Below are 26018 nucleotides of genomic sequence, written 5' to 3' on the forward strand. Positions count from 1 at the left end.
ACCTGTCTTGTCCTCAGTGAATCCTGTAGAATGGGGGAAATGGAGAAAACAATCCAATGAAGCACCTCCTCACACACAAACACACAGTGTGTCCACTGAAATTCAAAAGTGGATGGGTGAGGGCTGGGGTTGTGGCTCAGTGGTAGAGCACGTGCCTAGTATGTGTGAGGTACTGGGTTCAATTCTCAGCACCACATATAAATAAATTAATTAATTAAAGATCCACTGACAACTGCTGTTTCTTATACTTACCTAAACAGAAATCAAGAGCAGAGGAAGGCAGCCGCAGAACTCCTTGGAGCTAAACACTGCTGTTTCCATGAATTAGGCCCAGCAGCATTTCTATCACCCCTCATGCTTCATGTGAACTGCTGTGAGCTTGGACGTCTCCCTTCTTTACCTTCCAGATTTAATCTTCATTTTTAGATCTACTAGTTTCAGGAAGCCCTCTGCCATACAAAGAATCTCAAGATGGGTGGGAATCCTAAAGGTCACCAGATGAAAGTGGCGGGAGGTGCTTATCTTGATGGATCAGCTACAGTCCTTTCTCTTCTGCAGGCATGGGCTTTCCGCAGTTCCCTCCCAGCTCTCTGCACAGTGCCTCGGAGCTCTGAGGACCCACAGTCCTGCTCTCCTGCTAGACCCTGGGCTTTTTCAAATGCAACCTACACATTCTTCGTCTTACATTTCTCCAGTGCTCAATAATGAAAGATTCTGCATCTTTTGATCCACCCCTCCGCTCTGGCAGTCTCTGTAGACTCCACAGTCAGGATGAGGTACTAGGGCCCCCTCCCAGACTGCAGCACAACCTCTGCCCCATTTTTAACCCCAGTGCCACATTCTTTCTTTTTTTTTTCACCTCCATTTTTGTCTATTCTATGGATTAGGGGTTAATAGTTCAAACATTTCTTCACTGTTTAAACTTTCAATAAAGTTTTTTTAAAAATCTTTGGGACAAGTTTCAAATAAACTGTGTCCCCTTTGTGAGCCGCAGAACGTCTGCATCTCTGAAGCCATCAGACATTTCCCTGCAGATGTTGTCAGTCTCGAATCATCAATGGCCTTTCCTGTCCCATCTGTTGTTCTTCTGACAAGGTTACTGTGCTTCCTCAAGACTTCCTGTTTGAATAACCACCCACTTGGGTGTTCAAACTCCCATGTGTCCATTATTCACCATAAAAGGGACCCGAGGAAGGAACCAGCCAGTTGAACACAAAACGATGTATGAACAGAACAGCTGTGTGCAAGCAGGACAAAAAGACAGCGGGAGCTAAGCAAGGCTGCAGGTTTCAAAACAAGCTCTATTTAGTCAGGCTCGGTTAAAAGGCTGCTGATCCAGAGCATTAGAGGCCCGTTTTGTAACTGGAAATCACTGGAGATGTGAATAAGTCCCTTTTTAGTTACTTCAGAGGTCACGCCCAATGCCACCCCTACCAACAGCCTCTCTCAAGGAAACAAAGCGGCCTCTCCTTCCTCTCACAGAAATGTCAATACCAACTCCAAAGGCTTCTCCCCAAACTTAATTATCTATTTTATTTCCCAGCACAAAAAGCAGGTTCCTCCCCACTTCCCCAAGGGAGCCATGAGAGTAAAAAACAGAGGAAAGCACAAATCGACACGCAAGAACACACAGAAAGCAGCGCAGAAAGCAAAGGAACGTTCTCCAGACATCTGGAAGGTGTGCTCATTTCCAGAATCAGTTCCTCTGGGGATGGCCAGGATTCGCCACTGACTCTGTGCCAGGACATAACAGCTTTAAAGTGAACATAAGTTTAAAACCAAAACCTTATTAGAATAACCACAAAACTAAATGACTCCCAAGTCCACCAGGAGTTGATGCTAACTTACCCTTTGCCATGTGACAAAAATGCTGAAAACAGCAATAAACAAGAAGGCAAGAGCCTTTAAAGCAATCCTGATAAAGTAAACAAATTTATTACAGCTGCATTACAGATGTTCCCACCAACTTTCATAATCTGTAGAATTCTAGGAATTTGTAGTCTCTAGCAGACTTTCTGTCCCATGAATTTATCTAAAATATTCACTATAAATTCAAAATTAACCTTCTGAAGGTTAATCCCAGACACGCAAGCCCACCAAACACAGTCCTTTTCCCAAGGAGAGGCAAGCATGCCCTCAAAGCAATTAAAGATACTGCTGTTCTTCTGGTTTCCAAGTCCCCTCCTTCCCTGAGCTCCTTGCTTCTTCTCATCTCAAAAAAGAACATTTTCAATGAAAATTCCAGAGCGCTCACCTGTAGCAAATTGTGACCTGGCATGAAATAACAGTCCAAGGACTCAGCAAAGGTGGTGTCACCAGTCCTATCAGAATAGTGTCCCCAACTCGCAAGAACCACAGGGAGAAGCAGCACAACTGCTAACCTAAGCAACTACGCCTACCTGAACTTCTTGGTAAGAGATTAAATCGTTTAAACCAGGATCCATCCCGGAAACATTTTTTTCTTTTACATTTTAAAATTTACCCTAAGTTTCTTTCAAACTCCAAAATTTCATGATTTTATTCTGCTAGTTAGCCACTGTGCTAGTCCATTTTACACTGCTATCACCAAATACTACAGACCAGGTAACTTACAATAAACAGAAACTGATGTGCTCACAGTTTGGAAGGCTGCAAAGCCCACGAGCCCAGTGCTGGCCTCCGGGAGGGCCTTCTTGGTGTGTCCTACCACAGGGAGGGCATCACATGGGAAAGAGTACCCAAGCAAACAAGAGGGGGCCAAACTCACCTTCACAACAAACCCACTCCCCTGACAGCGAGAGCAGACCTAACCAGCTCTTCAAGGTCCCACCCTCAACACTACCTCTGGAGATCAAGTTCCAGCACCTGAACTTGAGGCGGACACAATCAAACCATAGCAGCCTCATGTTTTAAAATGTCCACTGAATGCCAATATTCCCAAACACTAAGGGTCTCGATGTTGTAAGGGATAGGGGCAGATAGCTTAAACCCCGATCTTGATCCAATCTTTGTATGTTGCCAAATTAATCCAATTTAGTCCTTAAGAGCTTCTAAAGACAAGGAGGACATGGGCTTGAAGAACATGTGGGTCAACCACTACTGCCTCTAATTAGGACTTGTGCTGCCAGAGCAGGAAAACACGGCTTCCCGATTCCTGCCAGTGAACAGAAAACTCAGAGAAAAAGCAATTCACTTCATCAAGCTGTCCCTACCCACTTTCTAAAGTTCTTCTCTTGGAAATAGTGAGGATCTTGTCATCCTGTCTTAAGAAAATTAATGGAATCACTTGAGAAAATAGTACATTTATGTTTCTATATTTTATCAATGTGGGGGGCAGAACCAGGGGTGGGTTAAACCCGAACTCCTCCCTCCAATAGAGCAGCAGAGTGCATCCCACCAACCTCCTCACAAGCTGGGAAACCCAACACAAGCATTTAAAAATCCTCAGGTCTTCCTAGGCAATGTGTAACCACATTCATCACAGAAATGCATAAAACTCATATTAAGCAGGTCTTAAAGTGTGAAAGGCAGAAGGACAGTGACAGTGATACCATAATCAAGCAGCAAACTCACACTGAATAGGTCTAGGGAGTTTTGCTTTATTTTATTATTTTTTTTAATGTTAGGTCCTAGAAGTGGAGGTAGAATTGGTGGGGAGAAGCACAAAACAGTAAATACACTTCCTAAATGGGGACTCCTTTGACAGATAAATAAAAAGGGAGGGAAAATGCATGGGAAAGACTCAAGGAGTGGGTGTTGACTAATTGATCGATCTGTATACACAGGAATCAAAGTGAATGGTGCCACTTCTGGGTCTGAAAGTTGGAAATGGTGACAAAGAAAGTTCTTGGGGCCACAGCAGTTATCCAGCCATCAATCGATAAAAGGTAGGTTAGACCTATTCAGTTAGCAAATTGACTAAGAGCATAAAAAAAAACCCAACACTATGTAAGGGTTTACTCAGAGCAGAGAGGAGGAAACAAAATAGAATCTGGAGATCCACTCTTATCTTTGACGATGTCAGATTAAGTAAGCAACTGCATTGAACCCACAATCCTCAACAACCAGAAAGCAGTCATGGATAAGGCAGAAAGGAGATAAGGAAGGAGAGTCCCCTGTGTGGCGTAAGCACTGACCACCCTTCAAGACATGCGGTATGGTAGTTTTCCTATCAGTACACGCTGACAAAACCCAGGGCTTCAATCTGAAATTCAATAAATTCCTTAGAGATTTCCAGAGGCATTAATGCTGAATAATACACAACTAAAAGAAGTACCCAGAACCTAAAATTCTTCCCTTGAAAATAGCCCTCAGTCTTTCACAAATATGTACGGAACCCTTTTTAACAGAAGTGACCCAAATCCAGAGCTCCTCAAGCAGAGGTCTGGCAGAGAAACCAGGCTGAGCTCTTTGATTTGAGATTCTCAAATCATTTTCAGTCCCCAATTTAAGGTCTCCACAGGTGGCTAACACCAGGTTGGACCTCACAGGCAGAGTGGCAGCCCCGCACCACAGCAGGTCTGGACTCCTACCCAAACACACCTGTGTGACCTGAGAGGCCACCATCCTCTTACCTTATTATTCCACAGGGGATATTTTTCAAGACTGAAGAGTCAAAGGTAAGTAATCAGGAGGTCCCCAAAGGGAGGTACACTCTCTTTTGTCACCCAGTTTTTGAGTTCCTGTTCTCTCCGGAACCTATCCAGCATATGCCCACTACTCCATGAAAGGCCACCAATGCCTTCCCCAACATCTGGCCACTTTCAAACCTTCTGCAGGCAACTCACCCTATGGCAAAGTCCTCCACCCATCTCCTTTACATCTCGTCAAGACCCAGGGACCTTCGGCGGGCTATGCTCAGTCCACACTCTACAAGGTGCTCTGTGAGAATTCCCTGTGCACTTTAAAAAGTTCCAACAGTATTATTTTTCCTATATGTGAATGTTCTTATCTTGTCTCCTCAAACACATTACAAATCACCACAGGATAAAGAAAATGTCTTCAATAACCACTGATTCTCACACATCCCATGTTACAATGCCCCAAAATGAAAAATTTTCTCCCCAGCTACCTTATTTATATGACATCTTTGTCCACTAATTAGAAGCCCAATGCAATATGCTCATCTCCTCTCCAGAGGGCAGGCCTTTCACACAGGTACAGAAAGCACCATAAGCTTCCCCAAGAAAGCCACACAATTCAAGCTTCAGACTTATTTTTTTTTTTTTTTTCCCAAAAGGTAGTCACTACCTGGTACCTGTTAAAGGAATGAAGACGGTGTCCTCAGAACTTAGATTGAATCTGTGGAACACTTAGGTTTTATTTCACCAAATAGCAAGTTATAAGACAGCTAGACACTGTGACCATAGCACAAGCCTCTATGCCTGCAGCAACAACCACAGCCTTGCCATTCTGCCACATCAAACCATGAAGCACTGATCCAAACCACTACCTGCTCTGAGTAGGTGAGAAGAGCCAAGATGACTGCGCCTCCCGCAGGCTCCCCTGGCTGCCTCAGCAAACTCCGCTGCTACTTCCACTCAAACAGCGAACAGCTCAATTAAACTCAGCGGGCTTACTTGTTGGCTCACTCAACAAATATTTGCTAATGCCTATTAACACCAGAGACTTCTGGTAACGAGGAAAAAGATGGTTTAAAAAAAAAAAAAAAAACTTGTCTGAGATGTGTAAGCCTCAGGTTCTGTGCTCTCCTACATTCGGCCAAAAATCATACAATAAATAATCAGATCCCTTACATATTATTTTTTACTAAAGTGTCTTAATTCCCTTCTGAGGAATAATTTACATGCAACAAGATGCATGCAAATACATATAGCTATGAATTTCTCCAGATCAATATGCAGAGCACAAAATCAGAACCAAGAACAACAACAACAAAAAGACTAGCCCCTAACCATGTCTCTGGCAGTACTGACAGACTGTTCATCACTGCCATGGATAATCATCTGGTCAGCAGAGAGCTTCATGTACACTGTGATTTATCATCATGAAACAAAAGGTAACGAGTCCCTAACTCTACGCAGGAAGGACCATGTGCCAAACTCAAAAAATTCAAATGAAGAAAAAGAAACATGAAGGCTGATTTAAATATATACATATATTAAAAAATAAAAATCCAAAGAATAAAACAGTTCAGTCTTTCCTTTAATATAACAGGAAAGAGTCACCAAGATGGAAACAGAGGGTAAAGGAAGAGAGCTGAGGAGCTATCATCCCTAAAGTTTTAAAAGGAAGTGAGGCAAGGCCCTAATTCATCCCTCAGACTCTCCCCAAGGTCCTCCTCCCACAAGAGATCTGAGCGCCATTGTCCAAGACAGAGATAAGTTGCTTTATTTCATGAATATGTAGCTGCAGAAGGCACCAGACTGACGGGGGCCCAGTTATTTTCAGCTGGCCCTCTGGAAGGGTACATGGAAAGACAGTCAGACACACTTATTTAGTGTCGCCAAAGTCTGGAGCCATACTCTAAAACCTCAGGGACATTTCCATAAATGAGTTCTCTAATAGCCTCCATTAGCAAGCCGTCAATTGTAGGCCCAAATGAACAAACACCTAATTTTATTATAAGAAAGATGCTTACAAATGCCAGCAGGACCCTCTTACAAATCTTAGGGCAAGAAACATCAGTGCACAATCATTTTGAAGTTTTACCCTCTGAAACTGTTTAACAGACAAATTAATCCCCAATTTTTAACTCTTCCCAGGAATCTGAGTAGTAAAAAATAAACAAACAGCTCTGCTCTAAACTTTGACACATTTCCATAAAACCCCAACAGGACAGCAATGGAGCTGTCAATCAGGAACAGCTGTAGAGGAAAAGCAACTAAAGAAGCATGTTGGGCATGAGTCTGTCAAAGCTGGACAAACAAGATGACACCCAACTCCCTGCTCACCTGAGTGTGGGCCACAGTGGCAACCTGTAACCCACGCTTACCCTCACATCCTGAAGACAGGGCATGCCCCAGTATGCACGTCTTCTAATGCTACCCCTAATACACTAAAGAAACTAAGAAAAGATGCAAATAAGACATTACACAAAAATCTTCCTCCCCAACTGCTTAACAATCCCCTTAAAGAGTCTTTTCCAACAATGACCATATACATTTCCAAAAAACTTTCTTACGACCATTTCTAAAGAAAAAGGCAAATTAACATTAATATTTCAGTCATACATATTTACAAGTGTGAACTTGTGAGTTTTCTCATAAAATTGATCTAAAATGACTTTAAGTCACATTAACAGTCTAATTTTTACTCAAAAGAAAATAGTCACGGATCTTTCAAATTTCATATCACTTTCACAACTCACTCAGTACTTTTCTAAAAGCTATAGAAAGAAAACCACCACATACCACACTTAATATTAGCTCCTACAGTGGTGCACACCTCATGAAATGGAGAGATGGCACCAATAAAAATAAACACAAGTCAAAGGTATGGCTTCAAAGAATTTCAGTTAATGGGCAATGTGCTGGGACATTTATAATTCAGCTATTGGCTTATTCACTCACACTACACCAATTTAACAACACTCCACCAGATGTACTGCTAAGTACTAGAAATACAGCACCTCCCACCTCCACCCAAATGGTAAATTTAGTGAATCTTGTCTGTCTGCATTTCTCACTTAGAAATTATATGAGCATTCTAGTCAAGAACAGAGGTCACCAAACTTGTGCACTGAGGGATACATAGTAAGTAGTTTAGCCTTTGTGAGCTGGGACATAAGGAGTCTGTCACAATTACTCAATTCTACATTTGTAGTACAAAAACAATCATAACCAACATGTTATTCTAAGGGCTTAACTGTTTCAGTAAAGCTTAAGATTTTGTTTTTTTGTTTTGGTACTAGGGATTGAACTCAGGGTCATTTTATCACTGAGCTGCATCCCAGACCTTTTTATCTTTTATTTTGAAAAAAGGTCTCACTAAGTTACTGAAGCTGGCCTTGAAGTTTGATTCTCCTGTCTCAGCCTCCCAAGTCACTGGGATTACAGGCCATTCATTCAATTTTTCAAGTGTCACACAATATTACTCACCTTTTGACTTTTTTTCAATTAAAAAGAAAAAATACTACCATGCCTAGCTCCCAGCCCACACAAACAGGTGGCAGGGCTAGGCTGAATTTGGCCAGGGGGCCATGATTTGCTACCCCCAAATCTAGAGACATAAATTTCATTTGACCTTATGTTATGGTTTGGATATGAGGTATGCCCCCAAAGGCTCATATGTTCAGCAATGAGGTTCAAAGATGAGATTATACTAGATTATAAGAGCTGTAATATCATGATTGGATGAATCCATTTGATGAATTAATAATTTGAATAGACACCTGGGTGGTAACGTAGGCAGGTAGGGCATAGTTGGAGGAAGTAGGTCACCAGGGCATGGCCTTGGAGATGAGAACTTGTCCCTAGCTCCCCCACCTGCTCTTTTCCTGCCTCACAGCTACTATGAGCTGAGCAGCTTTCTACCAACCATGCCCTTCTGCCATGATATTCTGCCTCATTTTAGGCCCAGAGGAATAGAGTTCGCTGACCACAGACTAAACCTCTGAAACTGTGAGCCCAAAATAAACTTTTCCTCCTCTAAGTTGATCTTGTCAGGTATTTTGGTCACAGCAAAGAAATGCTGACTAAAACATCATCTAAGCCCAAGGTCAGGGCAGCATTCTATAAATCACTATCCATCCAAGAATTCATTTGGTGCCAAGGCACAGAAAGCAACAAATAAGTGTTAATCATGTTATACTGAACTCAAAGTTGACTAAGTCCCCAACCTGTCTTTAACCCAGGTTAGCTGAGTACAGTTGTGTGCCACTCAGCATACTGAGGCATAAAGACCCCTTGACTTAGGATTTACTGGCTTTACAATGATGTGAAAGTGATACACATTCAGTAGAAACTGGACTTTGAATTTTGAATCTTGATCTTTTCCTGAGCTACCCAGACATAGTACTACAGACTCAAGTGATGCTGGGGTACTATAAAGAACCACAGCTCCCTTTCATTCACAAGAGTTAACGGATACACTAGCTGTATTGCTAAGCTATGATTTGGAGAGACTGGGGATATAACACTACAATGTTTTCAACTTAAAACAGATTTATTGAGGGCTGGGGATGTGGCTCAAGCGGTAGCACGCTCGCCTGGCATGCGTGCTGCCCGGGTTCGATCCTCAGCACCACATACAAACAAAAATGTTGTATCCGCCGATAACTAAAAAAAAATAAATATTAAAAAAAAACAACAGCTTTATTGAGACATAACCCACAAGTTGAAAAGCATCTGTATAAACAGGAGGAAGAAGACTACCAGACAGGAGGCCACTGCAGTAAGCTAAGGCTGGGACAGAGAAGATGGAAAGATAAGCATTAAAGAGCCACAGTGATAGGAATAGGAAGCAAAGTATATTAAAGATGGGTGGGAAATAAAGGAATGGAGATACAGCCGACCAGCCTCACAGCAGTCACCCTGTAAGCTCACCAGAGTAATCTTTCCTGGTGAAAGCCTGTCAAGCATGGTTCTATTTCAGAGGTGACTTGGGAAGAACTGGTTGAGAGCCTCAATGTTAGACAGAAAATGCATTCCCTGATACAGAAAATCCAAAACAGCTTCAAGTTAGGTGAGACAATAAGGAGTGAATTTAGTTTCGATATGGCCTATGGACAAACCCCAATTAATCATATACAACAAGTCTTTAGGTCTGGAGAAAAAAAACTAGAAATACAAAGTACAAATTGAAAATCTATAAACAGTACATAAACCTTGAGATTAAAACTAATTCATTCAGGGACAGGGGCAACATGAAAACAGGACCATAGGTACAAAGGAACAGGCCGAGGAATGTCAAGGAAGATAACCAAAGGAGCCTGGTGTCACTGAATCAGGGGGTACATAAACTTTTATTTTAAAGTTGCCATGGAATAAACTAAACATTCTTTTGAGAGATGAAGCTACAAGCTGCAGGAGCTACTGTACTCAACTACAGAGCAAGACCTACCTCCACTATGACTTTTGGCAAATCCCAACCACAGGATCCTCATCTTTGCCTTCACTGAGTTATGAAAAATCTAGTCAGTGATAAACTGGAGGCTTTATAAACTTCAAAATATTATAAAGATACCCTTGGTTTATTATTGCAATAACATTACAACTGAGTGTGTAAATTCCATGTAGCAGAGAATAAGCTCCTGAAAACAGGGCCTTCAATCTTCTACATCTTTCTATCAGGCATAGTGCTATGTATTTCATAGATATTTTTAAAACATTTGCGGGGTATCGGGCAGAGTAACATGAGAATGTATGCACGGAACAAGGAGTGCATAGCAAAAGGCATAACCAATTTCCTAAAAGGGTTTAGAATTGAAGTGGTCAAATTTTATTCCTTCCACAAATGCAATTAATGATAAATTGATGGGGTAAAGGGGATGCCTGATAGTTCTGACTCCTCCTCTAATGTGTGACTTTTTTTTTTTTTTTTTTTGAGTGCCTTAGAATGGGAAAGGAATTTGCAGAAAAAGCAGTGAACTATAGGATAGGAAAAACAGCCAGCAGCAACTTTTATAAAACTGTTCAACAACTACTGGTCATTAAAGAACATCTCTTTAACTTCTCAAGTTGAAACCTGCAAAATGTAAATCAGGCCTTTGTGAGACAAACTAAAACAGTGTCCCCTCAGGGTACACAAATACCACAGTGAAGTCACCAGAGCGAGCTACTCCCTGACACAGTCAGAGCCTACCTTGTAAAGATTTTCCTGAAGAAAAAAACTGCTATTCATTTCTGGTTAAATACACTCATCAGAGGACCAAACAGAATAAAATGCTATAACCTTATGTGTCAATCTTTCTAATTTATACACACAAAAGGAAATTCACATATGAAGAATTTTGTTTAATCGCAATTCATTCCTAAAGTTTATAAGGAACTTGGAAACTAATCTGGTCTCTGTTAATTTTGAGAGTTCCATAAACTTTGATTTGAGTTGATTTTATAAGCACTCTTTCCTTAACCTAATTGTTTCAAGAAAGAGGTAAAGCTACCTTCCTCCAAGTTCAAGAACCTGTCTGCCAACTTTCTATCCATAATGTTTATCAAATTAATAAAAGGGACTGTTTGATAAAAGAAAAATCCTCAGCTACACTCTTACAATCTTACCCTTGCATACTGATAAAACTTATAAATTATTAATATAAGACATAAATGTCAAACTTCCGAAGAGCAATTAAATGATACATACAGAATTTAGAAGATTTAGAAGGACAACAAAATAAGAAAAAATTATTTTTAGAAAAGGATACCTGGCTGAGCAACTTAACTATATCTGAAGATACTCTGCATCCTGGATTACTATATATGGAGCTTAAGACCTGATAGCATTCAGAATCAAGGCTGATTTTCCTGGCTTTTGTAACAGCAAGTGATGATACTAGTACAATGATCTAATTTGTTCCTGCCAGACATTAAAATATGTCTCTGCCTCTTCCCAAAGAGGTACCAGTTAAAATGATCATATAATCTGATATGTGTATGCATAAGAAAATTTTCTGAAGGGTTACATAAGAAATCATAAACGGTGGTCTCTGGTTGCTAAGCAACTGGAGACAGACCACATACTGTATTCACTGTTTGAGTATATCATGTCATGTTTCATTTTTATAACAAAAGGTGACTTACGACCAATGCCAAAACATGTGTTTCTTAAAACTACTTAAGTGTGATATAACTAGGCTTATTTTACAGCTTACTATGTTTAAAGTTCAACATTAAAAGGAGGCTAGCACAGTGGTAGCAAGACCTAGTTCTTTTACACTGCTCACTTCGAGTTTCACATGCTCTGTAAGGGCAGAGCACAATATGCATCACTTGTTGAAGGGTATGTGAAATTTGAACTGGGTGGGAGATTTAATAGATGCACAAAACAGTCATGGTACTTGAATTCATGGGAAATAATTAGTTAGCTAGAGCCCAAGGAGTAACTGAAGTTAGGTAGTGAATATGCTGAATACCAAAACACACACTGATAAATAAAGCCTTGCCCACTTGCCACAAATTGTTGATCATAACATTCATGCATACATATGTCCTTGTCATCAAAAAGAAAGTGGGGAGAGAAATGAACATCAACCCCACTACGTACAAATCTCCCTCCCCCTTCCACCTCCTTCATCACACACAATTTCCTCTAGGACATCGCTTCTGATCCAAGAACAAGCACAGTAAGTTCTGGTCAAGTTTTATATAAACCAACTAAAAAGCTTAAAGTACAAATGATAAAAAATTATATCAGATATTTCAAATAACTTAAGAGTTTTAAATCTATAGTTTTATGAATGCCACTTAGCAAAGATATTACCAACAACTTAAGAATATTACAGCAAAAACAAGTCAAAGCACAAAACATTTTTAGAGTTAAAAAAAAAAAGAGTCCTAACTAAATGTACTCTGAAGATCTCTTTTGAACTCATTATCATCATGATCCAAAGTTAGTATCTAGCTGCCCCCCAGCATTAGCAAATTAACTTGAATGATACTCTCTTACTCTACCACATTGTCTCTGCAACAAAGAAGTGAGCATTAAGTACTCCATCTACCTCTGCAATCACCTGAAATAAATGTTAGTTGAAGCCTACAACAGATTGACAACCTATTGTTCAGGACTGAACAACTGAATCTCAGGCATTCAGAAATATCAAGGTAATGTCTTTTCTTTGAAATTTTTTAAATTTGAAAATGGATAATGTAAGAATTCAAGAGTATTCAAAGGTGAACACAGGAACTTTAACAAGCCAAAATTCAAACAAAAGTAATTGGATATAGGACTGGGGTTGTAGCTCAGCGGTAGAGCATTCGCCTAGCATACGCGAGGTCCTGGGTTTGATCCTCAGCACTACATAAAAATAAATAGAATAAAGGTATTGTGTTCAACTACAAGTAAAAAATAGATATTTTTTAAAAAGTAATTGGATATAAATTACAAAACTAATGTTGGCCAACTTTAAAAACATAACACTTGGGAGAGAAGTTAAGACAGCATCCCTTCAAGATCTTGGGAAACCCTGAGTCTCTTGCAATGCCTTTAGATAGGTACTTTTCCAAGACACCACTGCTTCTATAAATTTCCAATACCTTTAAAAAACTGAACTCAAAGCAGTTTATTTCTTCAACAAGTTGAAAAGCAGGTGCCACATGGTTTCATTCATGAACTTATTTCCAAAAAGTTTCATCTTCCCAATGACTCATCTACAAACAAAACCTTAATTACTATAAAGGTGTTAAATACTGCTTTTCTAAAACTTATTCCACTCACAGTAATTTAATTACACTTCTCAAGCACTTTCCCTGTAAGTATTCCTTCTCTGGAATCTTGATAACTTATGCAAAGTTTAGTGTGCTAGAGATCAGTACAGGATAATACAAAACCATGATCAAAAGAACTATTTGCCTACAAAATGTCCCTTTCAAACATCTCCCAATGATGTTATGAGTCCTATAGAATTACTCTGCTTTGACAGAAGAATGGCTTGGGACAGTCTGTTCTCAGGAACTTCATTAGTACCAGCTACTGGTAAAATCAAGTCTCAAAATGCAATGAAAAATTGAAGCACTATAAATCAAATGTCAGTTTCACATACATGTTACTCTGTTAAACACAATGAAATTTTTTTGTTTCTAATCTCGAAAATGAAGGAAAAAATTACCAAAATCAAACAGAATTTCTGATACTTTCAAATGAATGTCCTTTCTCATCCACAGCCCTGCCATGCAATTTTCTGAACATCCCTTTCCCAATGTCTAAAAAGGTCACTTAGGTGTGTTTCAGCACTTGCTCTGACTCAAAGCAAGAAGACAGTGTGGAGAACCTTTATACAAGGGGACAAAACTGTTCCCAGCAATTAGTGAGTAGGTCACTTACTTTTGTTTTCTCTCTACCAGGATTAGCAGTGAAATAGCTTCGTGGCTCTTAATTAAGGCTGAACAATAACTTTTAAAAGTGAATTTCTATTTTAATTACACCTAGGCAATATAGGCAGTAAAGGTATTTGCTCCTCTCTAATTCCCTTAACAAACAGCAGTCATCTTCAATTCTGGAGAAAAAGCCACATTTAAACTTTTTAAAGGCAAAAGGTGGATCTTCCTTTCTCTGATCCAAGCATTCAACCACGCCTTCAGATGGCCCGGCTAGTACAGCTAAAAGGAGGATGGGTGTTTTTGATTAAAGCTTCAGAAAAAAAAGGAACCACAATCCTAACTGCTGAAATGGCAAAGAATTCCTTGAAGAAGCAAGAATCCCTTTAAGTTAGAAATAATAGGAAAGCAAAGAGACGCAGCTGAGAGCATCTTGGCCCTCACCGGATGTTAAGGGATAGATCAATTATAGAAGTTGGAGAAAGGAATTTGTGTGGTCCCCGCTGGGGAGCAGAGAGCCAGCACGCGGCGTTTGGGCCCCTCAAGCTGGACCAGGGAGTGGAGACGGCCCGGGTGCAGAGTTGTTAGCGAGCAGCAGTAAGGGACAGGGCTGTCACCGCTTACCCAGGTGCAGCGTGAGGTTGATGGAGTTGGGGTACTGGACCCCGGCCAGCATGGTCTGGCTTTGCCACCAGGTGGTGTCGGCCTGGTTGTTGTAGTCGGTCAGGAAGGCTGCCCCGTGCTGCAGGTGGGGCTGCCCGGCGTCGCACAGGTGACAGGACTTGGTGACCCCGGTCACCCCGGTCTGCACACAGTACTCCTCGGGCGGAGTCCCACACGTGTTGGTGGCCACCACGGTCACGTTGAAGGCGGCGTTGACGAACTCAGGCATGCAGCGCTGCGGCCGCCCGCCCTCGTCCGTGCACTCGTCCATGGCTGCCCCGGCACAGCCCGCCGCGGCTGCCGCCAGCACAGCCAGCACCGTCCAGAGTCGCCCCCGGCGCCGCAAGGCCAGCGCGGCCCGCTCGCTGCCCCTCATCCCACCGCCCGCGCGCTGGGCCACTGCAAAGGCCAGGGCCGGCGCGTTCCCCTCGCCCAACGGCGTCCCCGGGAGGCCACTCCGCGGGCTGAGCCTGGGGGCCCCCGAGCCGGACTCTCGCGCGGGCGGAGGCTCGCACCGAATAGACTGGCGGGTGGGCGCCCCTAGCGAGGACTGTGCGGCTCCCTGGCCACTGCCCCCGCGCACCGCCTCTGCGCCTCCCTCACCCACCCTGGGCGCAGCTCGCACTCTGAGCCGACCCCCGACTTCCGAGCGCGCACCCGAGCGCGCGCCCCGGGAAGGAAGGAGTAGGGGGTGGGATCGGCCGGGTGGGGTGGGGTCTGGCTGAGGAGAAAGCCCAACCCCGGCCTCCTCTCAGCACCGCGGCCCCCGTAGCTGCTCCCCCGCCCTCAGCGCGCCAGGGACTTCGCGTCCGCCCAGGCGACTAGCGGCGGCGGCGGGGGCGGTGGCGTCTCGCGCTCAGGCCCGGAGCGCGCTGTCGGCGGGAGGGGCGCGAGGGTGGGCGGGGAGCGGGGAGGGGGGGGGAGGAGGAGGGAGGGGAGGAGGAGGGAGGGGAGGAGGAGGGAGGGGAGGAGGAGGGAGGGGAGGAGGAGGGAGGGGAGGAGGAGGGAGGGGAGGAGGAGGGAGGGGCGGCGGGGCGGTGCATGCCGGGAGGCATGGGAGGCCTGAAGACCCGGCTGCCTGCACCGGTAGGGCGCGGGGTCCTCGGCTCTGCGTGCTCAGGAGACGCTCGGTTGAGTAGGGAGCGCCTAGGAGGAGCCCTTAAAGGGGTGACGCGGGTCCGTGAGGTCGCTCGGGGTTGGCCTACCGGCCTCACGGCAACTTGGGCCGCGAGCGGCTGGCGATTCCCCGCCCTGCCAGGTGTCAGTCCTCTAGTCCACCGCCCCGAGGCCATGTCCGGAGGGACGCTTCAGTGGGGCTGTCTGCGTGCCCCAGCTCTCGGGTGCGGTCCCGGGGAATGTCCCCTGCTGCGCGGGACCCCGCTCTAACCCCCTACGAGGAGAGAGAGGTCCCGGGTGTTGAGGGGCCTGACATGGTCCCTGGAGAGTAAAGGGCCTGGTCGCAGCATCAAAATGAGTTTTGTGAAGCGATTTCCTGCCGCAAAATTAAAGTATAACCAGTCGTTTAACCCGAACAAGGAAGGAAGCGAAAAGGCTGGGAATGGAATGACATTTTTCCCCTGGGTGCGCAGACCTACTGCGAAATTCTTCCACTGTGTTGTTTGTGTTCCCCAGCTTGCCTTTAAAAGACTTGAAATTATCTGGATTCTGACATCCTCCTTTTCGGGCCTGCTGAGTCACGGAATATTCTCAGTGCCAGAATGACTCAGTTCGCAGAACCTGAGCCAGAAGATCATGAGTTTTAGTCCCAGATCGGAACCCAGGCACTTACCCAGTGCTGATAGGGCAGGCAAAGAACGGACAGGGCGGGTACCGTGGTTGGACCAGCCGAAGACAGCGGATTTTAAACCCCAAGGTGGATGCACCAAATAAAACTTTCCAGGTCCTTAATGACAAAATGACAGTAATACACAGTTTTAGACTCAGGTATCCCCTTAAAATAGGGACCCAGGATTTCTGAAACAATAAAATGTTAGGTGGTTAGGTGATTATGATTAGGGTCAGTGCTAGCCCCACACAGATCCTAATTAAGAGGGTCCTAAGGATAATGATCCATGGGGATGAGGATGAGAGCCAGTTTACATCCAACGCACAATGTTCCTTTTTTTGATGAGACAAATGGAGTTTTGCATGGTTAAATGTCTCTAACTCCTCCTCACTCCTGGCACCTTCTCTTTGGAAGAAAAAGGGAGGCTAAAAATAATGTTTTAATCTTTCATATTTGAGTTGAAGCAAAATAAATATATTCATTTCTACCTAGAGAGGATGATATTCTCTCAACGTTCTAAATTTTACTTGAGAACTAACAAGGGCAATATAGGACACAGATAAGGATGTAAGTTGTCAATAAAGCTACGGATTTTAAGAAGTACATTAATAAATATATTAATGCATTTGCCTTATTATAAATTTTCAGTACTTTATTAGATATTGATAGACAATGGATGGATCTCATCTGTTTTTCTACTAATAATCAAAACAGATGAAAGAAGACCCCAAAGGCTGCAAAAGCAACCTAAATGTGTTTCCTTGTCACTGCTCTCAGTGGCTCTCAATGGGTTCTAATATCCAAAGTTAATTTCAAGCCATTATTTATGCCTGCATGCTCCATAATTTTTTTACCAGAACCTCATCTGATATTTGCAAAGCACATAAAGAGACCTTGAGTGACTCTCTAAATTTTATTAATTCATGGGAATGTGTTACAGCAACAAGGAAGTAACTATTTGAAAAAAGGTAAAGTGTAACCAACCAGTATGCTGGATGATAAAAATTCTATTCCATTGCCTGGCCCTGGATTCAAACAAACCAAAGATTTTGTTAACAGAATTGTAAAGACAATTCAGAAAATCTTTACACCAGGTATTTGATGCTATCAACAAATAAAGTATTTGTTGGAACCTGGGGATATCATAGTCAACTAAACACACCTGGTATTTGGGGAAAAAAAGCAATGACGAAGTGTGAGGGTTTTGTTGTTTGTTTGTTTGTTTACTGTAGTTACCCTGTTTTTTAGAAAATCCCAGAGCCTTTTAAACACATCTTCTTAACTGCTTGAAAACTTTTATCTACTATATAGATGTGGTGTTCAGAAGAAAAATATGAAGGTGTGGGGAAAATTGGGTTTAGATCCCTCAAAAGATGGTCTTAGTGGCCAATCATCAATGCCTCTGTGCCACAGACAGACAGGATAAGGTTATGTGGTTGTTTACAAACAGGAGAGCCCCAGTTTTGTTTTGTTTTGGAATCAATATTTTTTTAATTTTTAAAAATTTGTTCTTTTTAGTTATACATGACAGTAGAATGTGTTTTGACATATACATACATGGAGTAAAACTTCCCATTCTTGTGCTTGTACATGATATGGAGTTATACTGGTAGTGTATTCATTCATGAACATGGGAAAGTTTTGCCTGATTTATTTTACTGCCTTTCCCATTGAGAGCCCCAGTTTTAAAAAAATAAATTCCATTTAGAACTCCAAAGAAAAGAGACTTCTCTCTATCGGGATCTATATGGATTATTTCAAGGAAGGATGCTTATTGGTCTGGCTTTGGTTACCTGCAGATCCCTGAGCATATCCTCCCGCATTAGAATGGCGAATGAGGTATGAGATTGTCAGTCCACCAGAATACTGGGGGAAAGCAGTTCAAAGAAAAAGCTGCTGTTGCCAGGAAGGAGCAGGTTACAAGGCAGAAAAAAACAACAGATGTCTACTACATCAGGATTCAGAATGCATGATATAATTAGAAAAATTGTTTAAAAGTTTGTATAGACCTTTCAAGATTACAACGTTGTCCCTTTTTAATCTTTTGTGGTTACCAATGTGTTTATTTTTCTGTTTTTTAGTCTTTCTGACCTCATTTCCCTATATTCTTCCCAAGCCCAAGCACTAGGATATTATATGCTTCATCTTTCATATTTAGAAATGCAACCTGTAGTTAGCAGTTATTATTAAAAATATAAAATGTTTGCCTATGTTTACATATTATTTTTCACTTTTCAAAATCACACTGAAGCAGGGGATGTTATTGCCTACATTGAGTTTTAGAAACTAAGGTTCCAAGAAATTAGCCTCTGTAGAATAGGGGGAAGCAAAGCCGGACAAGAGCCTGCCCTTTCTGGCTGCCTGTCCATAACTGTTTCCTTCAGTTGTGTAAAGGTCACTCATGATAGGGGAAAGGGGAAAGAAGAGCTATCATATACTTCCAAGGTTTTTAGGCCATCAAATGGGAATTTAAAATTGGTGAAAATTAGTATAATACTGAAAAGAATTATAATTCCCCTCTTCGAAGTTACGGTAACTACGCATGCTACTTTGAGTTGGGTTTATAGATCCTGCCTGAGTCCTTGGTACAAGTCCAAACATAACAAGATAAGATATCTTCTGTGGCCATGCTCAGGTAAAGACAAGATTCCTCTTGCATGAGGTAAAGGTCTTGCTTCCCACTCAGCCCAAGTGCAGGCCATTTTACATTGTGATACTAGTTTTAAAAGGGAGGGGAAAAAAAGGACACTTAATTCATAAGATTTAAAACACAATTTCGTTTATTCCAATGTACAAATATAATAAAAAAGAGGTATTTCCAAAAACAAGTAGCAAAACCCACCCCCATCCAAAAATCTTCCCATCAAGAGAGAACTTTAGTTCTCAGGCATTTTTTTCATTTTATCAACTAAATGTGAACTACATCTCAACTATAGAAAAAAGAGATTATCTTTTATATGCAGAAAATATGATTGAATTGTGGGGACTCAGGATATCTTTAATAAATTCTTGACCCCTAATGGTTAGTTGCTGTTAAAAAGAAAAGAATTCTTTTGGGGAAAGGAGGTACTAGGGATTGAGCTCAGGAGTTCACATCCCTAGTCCTTTTTTATTTTTTATTTTGAGACAGGATCTCCCAAGTTACCTAGGGCCTTGCTAAATTGCTGAGGCTGACTCCTAACTTGTGATCCTCCTGCCTTAGTGTCACATATTGCAACAGGTTTGGGGTTTTTTTTTTGTTTGTTTTTTGTTTGTTTGTTTGTTTGTTTTTTAAGAATATGCCTGGAAGTTATGTTGTTTCAAAATTAGAAATTCATAGCTCTTTTAGTGATATTCTTTTGGGAGCTGTGGAGGAAGATTATAACACCAGGTTTAAAATTTTTCCTACTGAATTTATTACAATTCCTGGCAGAACTGTGGCGGGCCCACAGAACTCATGGGCCTACGTCTCTAGTTTATATGCATATTTGAGCAAATGCTAAATTAATTTTCCTCAACCTGTATTTTTATTGTAACAACCAAATTAAATTAAAACAAGATATTTTAATTTTTAAAGCATAATTCTGCTACACTAAAATGACTTTTCAATTATCAGAATTATTCTCCTGGGTTGTAGGTGTAGCTTAGTTGGTAGAGTGCTTGCCTCTTATGCACAAGGCCCTGAGTTCAATCCCCAGTAATTCACACACACACACACAAAAAAAATCCTCTCCTAACCCAAATAATTCTTTTTTTCCTTTTTTTAATTCTTATTTTATAGTTGTAGGTGGACAGAATGCTTTTATTTTATTTGTGGTGCTAAGGATCGAACCCAGTACCTCACTCAGGCTAGGCAAGAGCTCTGCCACTGAGCTACAGCCCCAGCCCTTGTTCTTTTGGTACAATAGACACATCTTATTGAAATATGGTGTACATAAAGAAAAATGCACAAAATCAAGATATAGTTTGATAGATGAGATATCACAAAGTGCACACACCTGTGCAATCTCTGCCCAGGTCCAAAAATAGTTTCCCTAATCCAAAATCCTTGTCATGTCCCTTGCTGATCCATACCCCCACTTTCCCCAAAAGTAACTTCTACTCCAGTGTTACAACACATTATTTCTGCTGTTTTTTCGATGCCCCTTAATTGAAATCACATAGTACTTTGTGTGTAGGTGACTTCTTTTGTTCAACATTGTTTTTGACTGTGTTCATATTGATGGATGTAGCAGTAATTCAACTGTTATATCATATTCTCATGTATAAATAAACTACAATCTATTCATTCTACTGTTGATGGACAGTTCTGGAGTTTCTAATTTGGAGCTATTCTGACTAATGTTACTATGTTATTATCATCATACTCACTTGGCCTTTGGAGTTATATTTTACACATACACACATTTTGGGTGGGTAGATACCTTAGAATGGAATTACTGGGATATAGGCGTAGGAATATATTCAAATTTGGCAGACACTGCAAAACTGTTTACCAAACTAGTCATACCAGTATCCCCTTCTACCAGCTATGGAGGAGTTGCTTCATCACATCCCACCAACACTTGGTATTTTTTTTTCTTTAAGAGAGAGGGAGAGAGAGAATTTTTAATATATATATATATATATATATTTTTTTTTTAAGTTTTCGGTGGACACAACATCTTTGTTTTGTATGTGGTGCTGAGGATTGAACAGGGCCGCACACATGCCAGGCGAGTGCGCTACTGCTTGAGCCACATCCCCAGCCCCAACACTTGGTATTTTTAATCTTAGCCATTCTGGGTTGGTGGGGTTTTTTTGTTTTTTTTGTTTTTTTCTTTTTCTTTTTCTTTTTTAGTTGTTGATAGAACTTTATTTTTATTTACTTATATATGTGGTGCTGAAAATCAAACCCAGTGCCTCACACATGGTAGGCAAGTGCTCTACCACTGAGCCACAACCTCAGCCCCTGGCTTAATGTTGTTATAATATTGTTACAGAACTTAACATCCTCTGGCTCTACTTTGCATGTATTTGCACAAAAGATAAATTGCTTGTATCTGTGGGTGTGTAGTATTGAATTGTGACTTTAATGTCTAACTCCTTGGTTACTGATTGGCTTTACCATTTCATATATTTATTAGCCCTTTGGGTGCTGTTTTGTTTTTGTTAATTTTTCTATTGAGTTGTCTTTTTCTTCTTGACTTTATGAATTCTTTGCACATTTCAGATATGTGCCCTTTTTCTTGTTCTATATCTTCCTTCACTATGTGGTTTCACTTCTCCCACTTTGATAGTGTCTTTCCTTTTTAGACTTGTATCATGGGAAAATTCAAACATAAACAAAAATTCAGAGAATCACGCAAAGAAATCCCAGCTTCAACAAAATTCATGGCCAATCTTATTTCAGCTATGCTTCCTTTCCTGTCCCCCACCTTACTCCAAATACCTCTTAATTATTTTGAAGCAAAATCACAAATATTGCACCATTTCACTTAATGGTGTTCTTTTTTTGCCCAGGTGGTGGGGTGGAAGTGGTGGGAGGTAGTACCCAGGATTGAACTCAAGGCACCATTGAATCACATCCCCAACCCTATTTTGTATTATATTTAGAGACAGAGTCTCACTGAGCTGCTTAGCGCCTTGCTTTTGCTGAGACTGGCTTTGAACTCCAGATCCTCCTGCCTCAGCCTCAAAAGTCCCTGGAAATACAGGCATGCGCCACTTCACTGGCTTAATGGTATCCTTTGATTAAAATAAATTCCTCATTTTAATGTAATCCAATCATTGCTAAGGTTAGCGATGTTTCTATTTTCATTTAAGAAATCTCTAATGTCATTAATATATTCTCCCTCTATGATCTGAAAATTTTATCCTTCACATTTAAATTTGTTTTGGCAAGAGATGGTGTCTCACAATGTCGCCCAGGCTAGCTCTAAACTCCTGGGTTCAAGTGATTCTCCTGCTTCAGCCTTGCAAGTAACTGGAACAGACACACACCACCACATCAGGCTACATTCAAATCTTTAATCCAGAATTGACTTTTGTGAATGGTGTAAGGGAAAGATCAAGGTATATTTTCCATATAGCTACCCTATTACCAAATCATCCGGGCTGAAAAGACTGTTCTTTCCTCCATTACTCCATCACCTATCCAATATTAAGAGGTCTATTTCAGGTCTTTGTCTTGCTTTATTGTTACTCTATAATAAGGTTTGATATCTAATACTAGTACAGATTCTCCAGCACCTTTTTTTTTTCTTCAAATCCATCTTGGCCCTTTTCATTTCCATACAAATTTTAGAATTAGAATTAGGTTGTCACTTTCCACCAGAAAAACTACCCAGCATTTTGCTTGTGATTATATTCAGCCTATATATTAATTTTGAAAGAAGTAACATGGATGTAATATTGATTCCTCCACCTCCTAATATCTGCCCCTTTTACTTAGGTCTTCTTTAGATTCTCTTGATGATCTTTATAGTTTGCTTAGAATCTTTCAGATCTTTTATTAGATGCTTTGCTAGGTTATTTGCTTTTTATCTTATTTTTTGTTATTAGAATATAAAAATACAACTGGTTTTAGATATAGGTCTTATGGCCAACAATCCAATAACCTGCAAAATTCACCCATTATTCCAATAGTTTGTAGATTCTTTTAAAGTTTTCATCTACACAATCAGGTCATTTGCACATAAGGATAGTTCTTTTTTTAGTATTTATTTTTTTAGTTATAGGTGCTGAGGATCGAACCCAGTGCCCCACGAATGCGAGGTGAATGCTCTCCCTCTGAACCACAATCCCAGCCTCAAGAACAGTTCTTTATTTATTTATTTATTTTCAATTTCAGTATCATTTAGTTTTTTTTGTCTATTTGGCCCTGCTTAGAATAGAAATGGTGACAGTAGACATTATCTTGTTCCTGATCTCAGAGGGAAAGTTTTCAACACTTCGCCATTAAGTGAAATGTTTGTTGTACATTTTCTGTATTTACCTTTTATCAAATTAAAGAATTTCCCTTATGCCCCAGTTTGATAAAGAGTTTTTTAAACTATAAGGAATGTTGGAAATGGTCATGATTTTTCTGCATTTGTTGAAATGTCCATATGATGTTTTTATTATACATATATTATTTTGTTAATGTGGTGAATTACACTGATTAATTACTAAATGTTAAACCACCCTCATTCCTAGAACATACCAAATTTGCACTGTTATGTTTTAATCTATCACCAGACTTTGAGTTTCTAATCATTTATTTAGGACTTTTTCATCTTTGCCAGTGAGAGAAATTGCCTTCTAATATTTCTTTTCTAAAAAAAAAAATAAACATACCTCTAAGGATTGAGCATGAAGATTATGATGGCCTTTAAAACAAACTGGGAAATATACTTCCCTTACTGTTTTCTGGAAGAATTTTTAAGTGTTATTTCATGTTTAAACATTTGGAAGTTTTCGTCAGTGACATCCATCTGGATCTATTTTTTTTAATTTATTTGTGATAGTAGATTCCATTTTTTTTACACAAATATAGTACTATTAGAGCGCTCTTTGAAATTTTTATTTCTTCTGAAGTTTGTTGTTGTTATTGTTTTCATTCATTTTGTGGTTGTTATTTGGTAATGGGGATTGTACCCAGGACTACTCTGCCACTGAGCCAGCCCCCTAGCCTTTTTCATTTTGTATTTTGAAGTATGGTCTCTCTAAGCTTCCCAGGCTGGCCTTCGATTTTCAATAGTCCTGCCTCAGCCTCCTGAGTTGCTGGGATTATAGGAGTGCACCAACAATCTCAGCCTACAATCAGTTTTAGTAAGTTGTAGTTTTAAAGAAATTCATCAATTTCATCTATATTTAAAATCTACTGGCACAGAGTTATTCATAATAACCACTTACTTTCTTTTTAACAATGGTCGGAATTTTATTCATTCTGGACATTGGTGTTTTCTTTTTCACTTATTAGGGTTTGTAAGTTTTATTAATCACTATAAATGACCAACTTTTGGCCTTATAATTTTCTCTATTATTGGTTTATTATATCATCCATTTCTGTTTTTTTTTTATCATTTCCTTTCTCAGACTTTGAGTTTGATATCCTGTTCTAATTTCTAGACAAAATCATAGATGATTAATTTAAGCCATTCATTTAATTCATATACTTATGAATAAAAATTTCCCTTTGAGTACTGCATTAACTACATCTCCTAAATTTTTGTGTATTATTATTATTATTATTATTATTAAGGACCTGTGGTTTGAGCAAGTTGGGAATTGAAGACTGGCACTAGCCCATGTCTAACCACCACACTGGGCTCTACTTCAGGTGAAGTAATGGGTTTTATAAAGCAGAGAACATTCATCAAAGTGGACCCCTTGAGACTGAGTAAGGATTCCTGGACTTACCATGACATAGGGACCCCCCAAAAGAAAGACATTCTTATAAAATGCAAGATGGACGTTCGCAGTCATTACTACTAAAAATATGTGACTCTAACTTATTCTCCAAGATGTTGAAACAGGATATAACATTTTTCATTTGTATCATATTTATCATTTCATATTTCTTTCACTATTCAGGAAACATGTCCATGGTTTGGTCTCCCTAATCCGTATCTATCCATAGCTATTGTTCACTCAGCTAGGCCCTCTCCTAAGCATTTTGCCTGTTGTTTCAATTAGTCCTCATATTTGTTACTATCCCCATTTTCAGATGAAGAAACTAAAACAGTACAATATTCAGGAAGTTGACCAAGGTCTTTGGACTCCTGGTGAAGCCTAGATTCAAACTCAGGATGTCTGGCTCTCTGCTTCCTGGTGACCATACCTAGACCTGCTTTCCTCCAACACACCCTTCCACCATGATGTTCTGCCTCACTCAAGCCCAGAGCTATGGAGTTGGCCCATCACGGACCTCTGGAAATGCCTTCAAACAAGCTAGAAATAAGGGGGATCCAAAGATAATGTTTCACAAGAAGTATCATGGCTGTATATGGTACTTGTGTACTGGTTGTTCTTTTGAGAGTTCAGTTAAACATAATTGGGGAAATATTTTACATGCACAGAACAGCATTTGACCAAAAAAAAAAAAAAAAAAAAAAAAAAAAAGACGCAATTATTCATGACTTTCAGATTCCAATACCAGTGTTTATCAAGTATTCCACACCTCCTTGGAGACAGCTGACAGAATTGATCAATGTCAATAAACAAGCTATGCAGAAGATTTTAGGAGATCCAGATTTTAGTATGGTTTTGAACACCTATTTAAACTGAGGTTTTAGTAGACTTCTAGACAACAGGGCTGAGTTCTTTCAATGAACAGATCATGCAATATGGTAACTCCATGAATAATCTTTCCAGTGTCAACCTGCATTTAGCTAAAATAATCCCAATAATAAATGAACAAACAGATCCATTGGGTTTGCAGTGAAATACCTAGTCATTTTGCTCAGAATCTGTTGATGATGGAGCAAGTGAAAGACTTTGCTGCTAACATGTACAAAGCCTGTAGTGCCCCTCGCAATTGGAGAAACAACTTTTCCTTCAAGAAAAACTATAGTGGGATTCACTTGCTTTTTAAAAATACATGGAATAAATCGACTATACCTAGAGTGACAGTTTGTTATGAAAATGCCTAATAAAAATACCTTCTTAACCAAACTCAGGATGTCTGCCCACAGCCAATGTTCTTTCACACTGCATCA

General features: G+C 40.5%; 1 protein-coding gene across 1 annotated transcript in view; it reads right to left on the bottom strand.

The window, feature by feature from the left end:
* Positions 1-15409, bottom strand: part of Lamc1 (laminin subunit gamma 1) — a 109059-nt gene extending 93650 nt beyond the window's left edge. Inside the window, exon 1 of the mRNA XM_076832235.2 lies at positions 14535-15409. Within this exon, the coding sequence (XP_076688350.1) occupies positions 14535-14949 (415 nt within the window). The 5' untranslated portion in view covers positions 14950-15409. The remainder of the gene's footprint in view (positions 1-14534) is intronic.
* Between the last annotated feature and the right edge of the window lie 10609 nt (positions 15410-26018).

Source organism: Callospermophilus lateralis, chromosome 13 (assembly GCF_048772815.1).
Source record: "Callospermophilus lateralis isolate mCalLat2 chromosome 13, mCalLat2.hap1, whole genome shotgun sequence".
Taxonomy (NCBI): domain Eukaryota; kingdom Metazoa; phylum Chordata; class Mammalia; order Rodentia; family Sciuridae; genus Callospermophilus; species Callospermophilus lateralis.